Here is a 12,348-nt window from a genome sequence, read left to right as displayed (position 1 = left end):
AATCAGCCTCTACTATCCAGACATTCCTCTCTAACTATGGAGTCCGTGACGTGTGGCGCTCCCTACACCCCAACGATAGAGATTATTCTTTCTTTTCGCATGTCCATCACACTTATACCAGGATTGACTATTTTCTTCTCGATATCCAGCTTCTCCCGCTTGTCCATTCCTGTGCTTATGAAAGTATAATTATCTCTGACCATGCTCCCGTCACTCTGACAGTGTCCCTGCCTGGAGTCCCACAGAAAAGCAGGCATTGGCAACTGAATACAACTTTGCTGTCGGACGATAAATTTGTAAAATTTATGGAGGAAGAAATTGCCTTTTTTCTTATTACTAACAACTCCCCTGACATGTCTAGCTTAATAGTGTGGGATGCGCTTAAAGCATATCTCAGGGGGCAGATCATATCATACACTGCACAATTGAAACGAAGGTCCTGTAGAGAGCGCTCTGAGCTGGCTGACCAAATTAAAGACGTCGACAAACATTATGCCCAAAGTACAAATTCAGACCTCTATAAAGCATGTAGAACTTCAAGCCAAATTAACTCTTCTCACAACTCATTCTACTGAAAATCTACTTCTAAAAGATAAGTCCATGTTTTACCTACATGGTGACAAGCCTGAAAAACTACTCACCAACCAACTCAAAGGTAGCAGAGGTAAACAAAGTATACCTGAGATACGGATGCCCAATGGTCTCACGACTTTGGAGCATTTAAAAATAAATGAAGCTTTCAGAGACTTCTACTCACAGCTCTACACCTCAGAGTCTCATGTTGATCACAACGCTACTATCAACTTCCTAAGAAATCTTTCAATTCCCAAACTCTCTCCAGACTGTAGAAAGAGACTGGAAGAGCCCATAACCCAATCAGAAATCGTCTCAGCCATCTCTTCCATGCAGTCTGGAAAATGTCCTGGCCCTGATGGCTTTCCGGTTGACTTTTTCAAGAAATTCTCATCTTTACTTTCTCCACAGTTATGTGCAGTTTTGTCTGAATCACACTCAAAGGGCTCTCTCCCACCATCATTTAATGAGGCTTGTATAAAGCTCATAGACCCGCTGGACTGTGCCTCCTATAGACCCATCTCTCTTTTGAATACAGATAATAAAGTCCTAGCCAAGATCGTAGCTAACAGATTAGAAAACATACTTCCCACTATTATTTCAGAGGACCAAACTGGTTTTATTAAAAACAGACAATCTTATTTTAACATGCTGCGTTTGTTTAATATTATATATACGAGCTCCGGGGAGACCCCTGAGTGTGTGGTCTCCATGGATGCTGAAAAAGCATTCGTCTGCATCGAATGGAAGTTCTTATTTAGTACCTTAGATGAATTCGGCTTTGGTCCAATGTTTACTTCATGGATAAAGTTGCTATACTCTAATCCCTCTGATTCAATCTGCACAAATTCCCAGCAGTTGAAACCATTTCATGTACATCGGGGAACTCGCCAGGGCTGCCCTCTAAGCCCAATGCTATTCGATTTAGCTATTGAAACTCTAGCCATTGCCCTCCGCAGTTGTAAGGCCATATCAGGTGTTGAGAGGAACGGCAGAGAACACAAGGTCTCTCTTTACGCCGATGACCTCCTGCTGTTCATCTCGGACCCGACGACCTCTCTGCCCAGTGTCTTATCACTGCTTGATCAGTTCGGTCAACACTCTGGATATAAACTAAACTTCCATAAAAGTGAAATCTTCCCCATCAACAATGAAGCACGCTCATTAGACTTTAGCAACCTCCCTTTGAAAGTTGAAAATAGCAAATTCTCTTATCTGGGTATTTCAGTCACTCGTAAATATAAAGACTTATTCAAGGAGAATTATGTCAAACTGCTGGACCAAACTAAACTGAAACTCTCCCAGTGGTCGCCTCTGTCCTTATCTCTCGTGGGTCGTATTAATGTCGTGAAAATGAACATCCAACCAAAATGTTGTACTTATTTCAGGCTTTACCGATCTTTGTCCCTAGTGCGTTTTTTTATCAGGCTTGATTCAATTATTTCATCGTATCTATGGCAGGGTAAACATCCTCGCCTCAATAAGACCTTTCTTCAGAAATCCAAAGTCAGTGGTGGTTTGGCGCTCCCAAATCTTCGTTTCTATTATTGGGCTGTTAATCTGCGTTGCTTCTCATTTTGGTCTTTTTTTCTCAACCAGCCTAACTGCCCTAACTGGGTGGGTATGGAGTTAAATTCCAACAAAAAGGTGTCTGTTCCTGCGCTGCTGGGATCATCTCGTCCTCTCCCTCCGTTCCAATCCATTAATAACCCAGTGGTTAAACACTCTTTAAGAATATGGGCTCAATTCAGGAAATTCTTTGGCCTTAACAGTTTTCTCTTTTAAACCCTGTTGACTCAAACCATCTTTTTGAACCATCAATGCATGGCCCTGTTTTTCGTGATTGACACAGGAAGGGTATTATACACTTTAAAGATCTATTCATTGATAAGGCATTAGCATCATTTGAGCAGTTGAGCAAAAAGTTTAATCTACCTAAATCTAACTTCTTTAGGTACCTACAAGCAAGACAATTTCTCATTTCAAAGTTTCCCCGTCTCCCCTCGTCCTCAGAAACATCCTTTGTTGACTCGGTCCTGTCCCTGAACCCTTCTAGGAAAAGACTAATTTCAGTCCTCTATAACATGGTGGCAGACCTAAAGTTGGACACTACAGACAAACTTAAAAGATCATGGGAGGAAGACTTGGGTCTGTCTTTAACAGAAGACACTTGGGGCTCTATACTTAAGCGCATTAACTCATCGTCTCTATGTGCTCGCCACTTCCTCATCCAGTTCAAAGTGGTACACAGAGCTCATCTCTCTAAAGTTAAACTATCTCGTTTTTATCCTGACATTGAGCCATACTGTGACAAATGCAAGAGTGCTGAAGCATCACTTATTCATTTGTACTGGCTTTGCCTTAGTCTTAACAAGTTTTGGACAGAGGTATTTTATACTATTTCCAAGATGATAAATGTTAAACTGAAACCCAATCCTCTTGTTGCTCTGTTTGGAGTCACTGATGGAGTGTTACAGTTATCAACACAAAAACAGCAGACCTTGTCCTTTGTTTCTCTTCTGGCCAGGTGCCAGTTACAATATTTTCTTGACTCAAGTCAGTGGTGTAAATAAAATCACTGTTTCACAAACATGCATCAAATGTCTATTAAATTATTCTGTTGTTTCAACTCTTGTTCTTAATAACAAGCACATTTCTGTAGTTTGACATTTTGGGGATTTAAAGAAGTTTTCTTACTTCTGATCTGAGGGTCCTGGTTCATTACTGAAGTTTGGAGGACCACCTTTAGACCAGTCACTCTTCATAGAGAGACAGCTGGACAGAGGAGACTCTGCTCTGTCCTCCTCATTGTCTCCTCCATCACTCATCTTCTGATCTCCAGTTTGCTCAGGACAATCAATGACGTTCATGGTACATCGACCTGAGGACAAGGAAGACATACAGGTAAGACACAAACAGGAAGGTTGTGTTAAATAGAGATGGTTAAGCCTCCATGTTTTAATACCTACTGTGGTCCTTTTATCAATGATTTAATAGTAGAGACAGATTCATAAATCAGGTAGAGAGAGAGAGCAGGAAATGACACCAACCACTTGGCTACTAGCGCCCCCTAATGTGAACCTTTATGTGACTCTGCCTCTCTTCCTGTCTGCCTTAGTACCTGATCAAACACATCACTGCACTTTGTTTTGATCTCAACCTGATTTGTCCTTCTGATCTGACTCCCTGCTTGGTATTTGACCCTGGTCTGCTTTTAGGGTTTGATATACATTTAGCACAAACATTTATCCTTCCTGTGTGTCTGATAATATCGAGGTTTAGAATTTTAAACTTCAAACATTAACCCTCGATCGCACCTTTGCACTTTTTAATGTTTATGACTTAATATTTCTTGCATATTTTATCCTTTATTCGTGCATATTGTTGATTTATTCAAGGTTGTGCATTTTTGAGTGTTCTATAATAACTATTATAATAATGATTATATATTATTATATAATAATCACTATTTTCGGTCCTGCTTGAATATAAAGTATAAAACATGCATCTTCTCATTTCTCCCCTTAATTTGAAGCATGGGGCTTTAAGTGTGTGCTCTGAGGGAGTCCCCTCCTGATTATGTCATTTTTACCAAATATGGTAAGGGTTAAGGTTACATAGTGTGGGTATTTGACACGGAACAAAAAATAATAATGCATATAAATAAATTGTGTTGCTAATCTTTCACATATACCAGGCTGTAATAATCAAGTTGTCATGAAGTATATTGAAAACATCATTTATTGTGTATTTTAGACCATAAAATAGGGTTGCATCATGACAAAAACATGGCAATTTAAGGGTTAAAAAACTAAAACAATTCATTAACATTTGATATGTATGATTAGGACTGATGCAGATTCATGACATTATAAAAAAAAGAACAACAACTATAATTTATAAACATTTTATAGCTTGAGTTTTTATTTACACTTTTTAGTGTGAAGGGTGCATAACGTAAGTATTTTCAAGGTGCATCTAAGGGTTAAAGTAGTATGTTAATATTTAACAGCAGTTATGACCTTTGGACCAACAGTTTTATTTCTAGAAGGATATACAACAAAGTCTGTGATGCCTGTAAGGATCAAATCATGTCATAAAACCACCTTTGGGCAAATAGATGTTTTAATGAGACGTTAGTTACAGATAATATTTTATTAAGATCCATTATTTATCATAACTACTTTGAGGAGGTGGAGATTATCTAACATGAATGTGGAACATAAGCACTGACGTCCTCTGGACTTTATTTCACCTGAGAGAAAACCAGCAACACAGACTGAGAGCGTCGACCGCAGGAGTCCTGACAAACAAGTCAGATTCAGGACGATTCAGATTTTTAGCTACACAACTTTAACTTGACCTTACTTGTTGACTAAAAGCTGAGAAAAGAGGAAGTACTCCACGTTCACAGAGCTGATCCTGTACTGTCTCTGATCAGTTTAAATTATTACTCAGCATGAACCTGAGGTTAGAACAGTAAAGTCAGAATAATGTTAAATTAAACTCACCCTGTGTCAGACGTGTTTGTCCTCCTGTTGATTTAAAATGGAGCCTGTGCTCTGACTGACTGAACACTTTCACTTTCATTTTAACTGCGTGTTTTCTTGGAATCAGCTCAGTTTCTCCTCCCCCTCTTCTGTTTATTTCCTGGAACTGAAACACTGATGACTTTAGTTTGTTCAGGTTTCTTGATGAATGTCTCCCTCTGCTGGAATCAAAGTAAAAAACATTAATCCAAGCTGACTGTATTTAGACAGTCAGTCAGTAAACTAAAACAAAGTGAGCTGGGATCATCTTCAACAATAGTTATTGTTTTCAGACCAGTAAAGACTAAAGCTGGCCACACTCTAGATGATTTTATAATCTTACATGATGTAGAAATGTAGGAGAGCACAGACATAAAACACATTTTCCACCCTTTTCTAATCTTAGAAACCTCTGAACGCACACTAGACGACTCGGCAAGACTCGGGAGACCACACACTCAACGTTTGTTGTCACGATTTCACAGCACTGATTCCTGATGTCACAGAAACTCGCTCTATTCACTTTGAGTTCAGAACAGCTGTCCTGGCGTGCGCTCTGTTTTGCCCTGAAAAACAAAAAAATGGAAAAATAGTGTGGATGAAATCCTGGCAGAGAAGACCACCTGGTTCAGGGTTTAGTTGTTTCTGTTTCACATACACATCTGTTACAGAACATTTGTATGAGAAGGCAATATGTTCTGTCGAATCAATCACAGATTTAAGTCACAGATTCAATACTTTTATTAGATTAGGAAAATGAGCAATGAAACAATTGTTTGTTTGCCTTTATTTTTTAAATATACATTACAATATTACAGACTAAACACTTAAATCCATCACAGAATAATACACTGCCATAGTGTTGCACACTTGTACACAAATGACCAAGCGTGCATGGGCTTTTTATGATTCTTTTAATTCGCTCTGAAACACAGAGACACAAGCACAACAACTCAACGTGGCTGTCCACTCTTGGACATCTGGGTCGAATGAGCTAACCAGGGCATCAAAGACCCCTGAGCGGCCCCAGAAGTGCCTGTATGTTACACTTTGTACTTTGTCGACCAAAAAAAATGCCAACTTCAATATCACAGTGCCTTTGTACAGAAATAACAGTATGACAGAACAAGATGCTAAATAAAGAGTTTCTCCTCCCCTTGTTATAACAAGAAATAAAAATTAATAATTTACCATCATCAGTTCAGGTTTCTTCATGACCTCTCTGCTGAGCTCACAGTAAAATGCATTAAGCTAACTAGGTTTGGATAGTAAGTCAGCAAACTTAACAGAGTAAGTTGGGATCACCTACCTTCAGCATGTTGTGGATGTCAGACTGGTGATGAAACAGTTTCCAGATGATCCATGATCAGATCACACCCCATGGTATCAAGCCACATGTGATCCATGGATCAGAATCATCATGGTGTAAAATAAATACACAGCAGTTAAATCCCTGTGCAGCGTCTGAGAGAAAAGAAGTCAGTGTTAAAGTTGTTCATGTGGCCGCAAACAGGAAGTATTTCAGTCTTTTAAAATACATTTAGGTATGATGTTTTTAAGAAACGGGTCATATGTTATAGTGTAAGTTAAGTTTTTAAAAATGTATTAGATTTTAGAAACATTAAAAGAAGAACAGTAGAGAAAAATGATCTCAGTGAACACTACATTTTTACCTGGATTACGATAAATGAACGATTACTTTGTTTTAGTATTTTGCCCTCATAGTTGATTGACATGGTCTCTACTTTAATATACTCAATCAGAGCTGGGATATTTCTTCAAATGAAAGTGCAAAACTTTATTATTTTAAAGAAATGCAGATAACGCACAAAAAATATTTTTTTTTTTTCTTTTTAAAACTGAAATCCACTTATTTGAAAATTTCACCTACATCACTAAAACAGTGGAAATAAAACATCTACTTATTGCAAACAAAATCAACTTTAACCATCTGAAGGTGCCATGTGCACCTTCACTAATGCTTCCTTTCCTTTAACTATCTTATTGCACTCTCTCATTGCCTGCTCAGTACTTGAGCTTTCATGTTCCTCAATAAACACACAAAGAAATTATATTATTGATGGTTTCAGTGTCTAACAACAACAAAATAAACACAAGGCACACAACACAACATAAGAAAAAACTTTTGGACATTATCATTGTCTTTTTGTCTGGTCTGTGGGGAGCACAGTTAGAATCTATATCTTTATATTTTGAATCAAACACATCATTTCTTTGTGACAATAAAGTCAGTGAGACCTCTCCTTCATGTTGATGAGTTCAAGTGCAGCATTAAGCATCGTAATAAAACAACTTCTACAGTGTTTTTAGTCAAGGCACAAAAAGTGACAGAGCTGGGATATCTGTCAGTTTGAGTCTGTTACAAAGATGTTTCCAGGTTTATATAGAGATTAATCATTTCCATTTATAAAAATTGAGTCGAAATACACAACGGGGTGAAAAATGAATGCCAGAGCATCCAAAATGACAAAAAGATCAGTAAAACATGTTTTGAAGTAATCCCAAGAGGGTTAATGCTAATATTAGCCGTGTCATCCTGCTAGCTAGCTCAATTTAAAACCAGTCCTTTAAAGTTTAAACGTTCATAAATATTAATATAATAAAATCTCAGTGTACTCACGCGTTTCTCCTGTCCTTGTCTCGCTGAAAAGTTTGAAAATATTCAGTTATTGTGTCATGTTTCCTTCTTTTTGCCAACCATCACTTATCGGTTTAAAGTGGAGGAAGACAAAAAGCGCTCGCGCTTGCCGCCAAATACCGTCTCTAACGAGGCGTTCATGAGCGTCGGAGAAAATACAATCTCACCAGCACATTGTCCTCGGTAACCGTTTTCATGTGGTTATGTGTAATGAGTGAACAGGTCAAGAGTGTGCAGAAAGGCAGGTGAGTTAATGGACCGACAGGAATGCAGTTATTTAACTCAGTCATCTTTACTGAAGATGTCGGTGTTTAGGTTTGAAGTGTGACCGTGATAAGGGCTGTCTTCCAGTCAGCGAGTCTGTTTTTACAGTTTTTCCATTAAAGATACATCCAATAAGTATATTATATCTTCTGTTTCCAGTAGCTGTTGACTACCACACATGCACTGCACACACTTGACTGAAAGAAAGCTGATAGGACGGTCACTGTGTTAAACTCAAACACTGGTCTGGTTGCTGCTAGCTAGGAACAGTCTTAACTCCGGTTTTGGACTTAAACTGAATTTACTTTAGATTAAAACAAACCCCAGCTTACTCACACATCAGTCTCCCTGTATTCTCTCACAGAAAAATGTAAAGTTGTTTTCTTTCTTCCTTCTTGATTTCTGTCGATTCTTCTGGATTCAAAAGGTAACGGCTGCGTCAAAAGGTGCGGCGCATGCGCAGGACACGTCTTGTTTGTGTTGATGAGTTCAAGACCAACAGTCAGCGTCGGAATAAAAACAACTTCTCCAGAGTTTTTATTAATTTCACAACAAAGTGGCAAAGATGAGACATCTGTCAGTTTGAGTCGATGACAAAGATGTTTGCAGGTTTATATAGAGATTAATGAAGAAGCAGGAGTCTTACATACATACATACAGTCCTACATAACAACAGTATCACCATCTTCAATGCTTTCTATAGCCTAGCCTTTAGTCTCATTGTGTTCATGTGTTCAGTGATTAGAGGTTAGTGTTTCTATTACCAGAAAATAATAGAATAGAGTGTCTCTATTGTCAATACATAATTTGGCTTCATCTTAAAGTGCACACAGCTAAAAAGAAATCACAGAAGAAGTAACTCTAATTAAGGTAAAATGGGCTCTGTATAGTAAAGTTATTTACAGGTAGCGGCATAGTAAACTATGGATATATATTGCTGAAATATAAAATGTAAATATCACACAATATGAACTAAACTGTAGCAGAAATATAAATATTGCTTAGTATGAGGGAAATGGAGGAACTAAAACATGTTGTGGTTCTTCAGGCAGCTGGTCACCAGGTCACAGACTTTGGATTAATGGAATTGTAATTCTTTTTAATCTGTGAATAAATAATAGAAGAAGATGAAGGTGTGTGAAGGAGATCCTACAGAAGTGTAAACTCCTGAAGGAGATTCCTCTCTGAAAATTAAATTAAGTAAAGATGAACACTAACCTGTGATCTATGTCACAGCTGTTTGATATCAATATGATAATTATCTTTGCAGAAAGTTTCAGATTTTGAGATCATCCCCATCGATTAGATTTGAAAGTATGATGTGTTTGAGATTTAGCTCATTTTAAAGCAGCAGCGCCACCTGCTGGACAAATATTGAAAGTTTTCTCCAAACAGCAGCCAAGCTTAGCTGCATCATGTGCAGCCCGATGACTCTGCTGGAGCCAGATTCACATTCAGCCCTGGCCGGGTCACCTCCAACTTATCCCACCTTTATAACACCATCACCATGACAACCACTAAACCCTCTTTAGTTGTTGTCTTTCTGTCTTCCTTTGTGTAAGTGTGTAATTCCTCTCCTGAACACTATGTGGAGCTTTAACTTAATGTGCTGAAAGCCAAGACTACAGGTGATCACAGCCAGGTGTGTGAATGAGAGCAAACAGTGTTGTGACCATGTCGGCCTGTCGGAGTGTAACCTGATCGTATTAGATGTATTAGCCTTCCTGCACCTCAGTGTTCTGTGCCTTCGACCACATAGTGAGGTGCTGATTTCAGCAGGTGTGAGGCAACAGAAGGAGAATTTTAATATAAATAAATCTCTCATATTCAGTAGATGTTAAAAATGTGCTCAATCATTTTAGAATTAAATTCTGTTTGTCATTTGACCCTAGTGGACACTCAAGGAACTGCAGGATTTTGCACTTCAGCATTGGAGGTTGATGCTTGGTGCGTCTCGTGTCTGACAAGATTTTATTTATTTGTAGATTTGTTTCTTGAAGGTGTTCTGCCACTTGTACATTTGTTTTATAAAAATCTAAATCTCTCTCCAGCTTTGTAAGTTTTTATTATTTTTGACTTCCCAGCCACTGTAGTTATAATTCTGTATTATTAACACTAAAAGCACAATATATTTCTTTTTAAAGGATGTTTCATTTGATTCTTTGACGTCTGAAAGGAAAGTGTTTCAGCTGGCACATGGTTCTCTCATTTCAATCAGACTAACAGAAGAATATGCAGCTCCAGCGCTCCTATCTTAGAGAATATATTTGAAGAAAGAAAGACAATCTGTTCTGCACGCATCTTAAATCCTCCTCAGCTGGAGATCTAGATCGATTGTTTGCGGGGGCAGCGCTGAGATTCCTCCGCTGTCAGCAGCTGAAGGACCGCTGGAGTCCATCAGAGAATATTTCAGCTCCCATTTAATGCTAGCATGGTTAGCATGAGCGCTCTGCTCAAACTGTAGACTGTCCATCACACTGAAGCTCACAGCGCCCAGCGGGCAACAAGCTCCGCCTCCATGCAAGATTCAAAGGAGAGAAAATCACTGTCAATCAAAGGTTCTTCTGTTACTCATCCGATCCAGCTCCTCCTCTGAAACGAGCTCAGCCTTTCTCTCCAGAGAGCAGCACGCCGTGGACATGAATGGGCCCGTGTGTGGAGCTGGCACGCTGCCTCACGGCGTTCAGACACAAGGACGAGAGAAGCTGCAGCACGCGCACACACACACACACACACACACACACACACACACACGGCTGTGTGGTGTTTAACTTATGAATGGTTTATTAAAAAGTCTTTACAAATATAAACACAAACAGCATTCACAGTTTTTGTTCTGTCGTCATCGAGCTGCAGAAGATTTCATGACATTGTTTGAAAATGCAGCAATAAAAGAAGGCGAGTTTGGGTGGCCCGCTCTGAGAAGTACAGAGAGTTAAGGCCTTTGCACACCAAGGGCGACGCGAATAAGCGGCACGAAATTGCGAATAATTCGGAGGCGAATTTTGACGCGCCTGTCTATGCACATCGGGAGCGACGCGATTTTACGAATAAATTATGTACATTCTAAAAAAAATTTCGCGCCACGCAAGTCAAAACCCACACACAGCAAACAATCATGGACTCGACAACATCAAGCGATGATGATCTGGTGCTTGTTTTGCTCAACAACAAAAGAAAAAAACGAGGAAAGTGGGTACATCCGATTTTGAAGAGGAGAGAAGAACTTGGCGAGTTTCACTGTTTGGTTCAGGAGCTGAAACTGTACCACGGCCGCTTCAGGACCTACTTTAGGATGTCTGTGGGACACTTTGAAATACTGCTTCAACAGCTAGCTCCAAAACTGAGGAGGCAGAGCAACAATTTCAGGAAACCGATTGACCCGGAGCAGCGATTAGCCGTATGTCTGAGGTAAGAAGATACTCAGGTGTGAAATGTATTACCTGTGTTGAGTCACAGCTCCAGCTGTGCGCACAGCGCATCTTGTTCATTCATTGGTGATGGGCTGTCTGTTTAATGTCTCCATCTTTTACTAGGCTACACGATAGGATATTAAAGACAAAATAACTCAGCACTTGCTAAATTGTTTGAAAAGGAAAACTTGAAATCATACTGGAGGAAATGTTGCTCCTCTGTTGCGTCTGCCTCTAATCTCATGGCCTGATGCAGCGCATACAGAAACAAACATGAAATAATGATTTATGAACACTGAATCTATGTTAGATGAGAAGCCTATCTTCTTAAGATGTAAACATTACCTGCAGATACAGTTATTTACCTTCAGTAACCTGATAACCATTAAAAAACAGGAAGCTAACAGGAGGAAATACACTAAATTATCTTTTATCATAATTAAAAAATCTCATTAAGGCAATGCTATATTAACAAGTCAGCTGCTGCTTTAAGCCTCATCTAAGTAAATCAAGGGATCGACATGTTTGAAACTGCAACATATGGAGGACAGTAAATTAACAAAAAATGTTCTGAACACAAATAATCAATGTCAATGTTATGTTGGGGCAGTCTGACTAATAATGTGGGGCTCTCTGTACTGGTTAAATGTCCTTTATTAGTAAATGGATAAACTGTTGTCATTTAATAACAGACCCTGAGATTAATAACGTTTTTTTTCTGATACTGATATGGTTCCGTTTTTTAACCATATCAGAGTCCCAGGATCAAAGTCATTGTTTTGCTTATTTATATTGATTCAACATAAGAGCAGCTGATTTAGTTACAATAAATTACCCTTTTTTCTTACCATTGACCAAGTGTAGCACGCGTCTCATTAAGGATTATAAGGTTGTTATAGCAAATGTATTT

General features: G+C 38.9%; 1 protein-coding gene across 1 annotated transcript in view; it reads right to left on the bottom strand.

Moving 5' to 3' along the window:
* The window catches only part of LOC306825399 (protein NLRC3-like), a 59,065-nt gene extending 53,358 nt beyond the window's left edge, over positions 1–5,707 (bottom strand). Inside the window, 2 exon segments of the mRNA XM_079346125.1 lie at positions 5,085–5,284; positions 5,525–5,707. Coding sequence (XP_079202251.1) covers positions 5,085–5,163 — 79 coding nt within the window. The 5' untranslated portion in view covers positions 5,164–5,284; positions 5,525–5,707.
* Between the last annotated feature and the right edge of the window lie 6,641 nt (positions 5,708–12,348).

Source organism: Symphodus melops (assembly GCF_947650265.1).
Source record: "Symphodus melops genome assembly, chromosome: 6".
NCBI lineage: Eukaryota > Metazoa > Chordata > Actinopteri > Labriformes > Labridae > Symphodus > Symphodus melops.
Note: the sequence above shows the minus strand (reverse complement) of the source record. Positions and strands in the feature narration are given on the sequence as shown.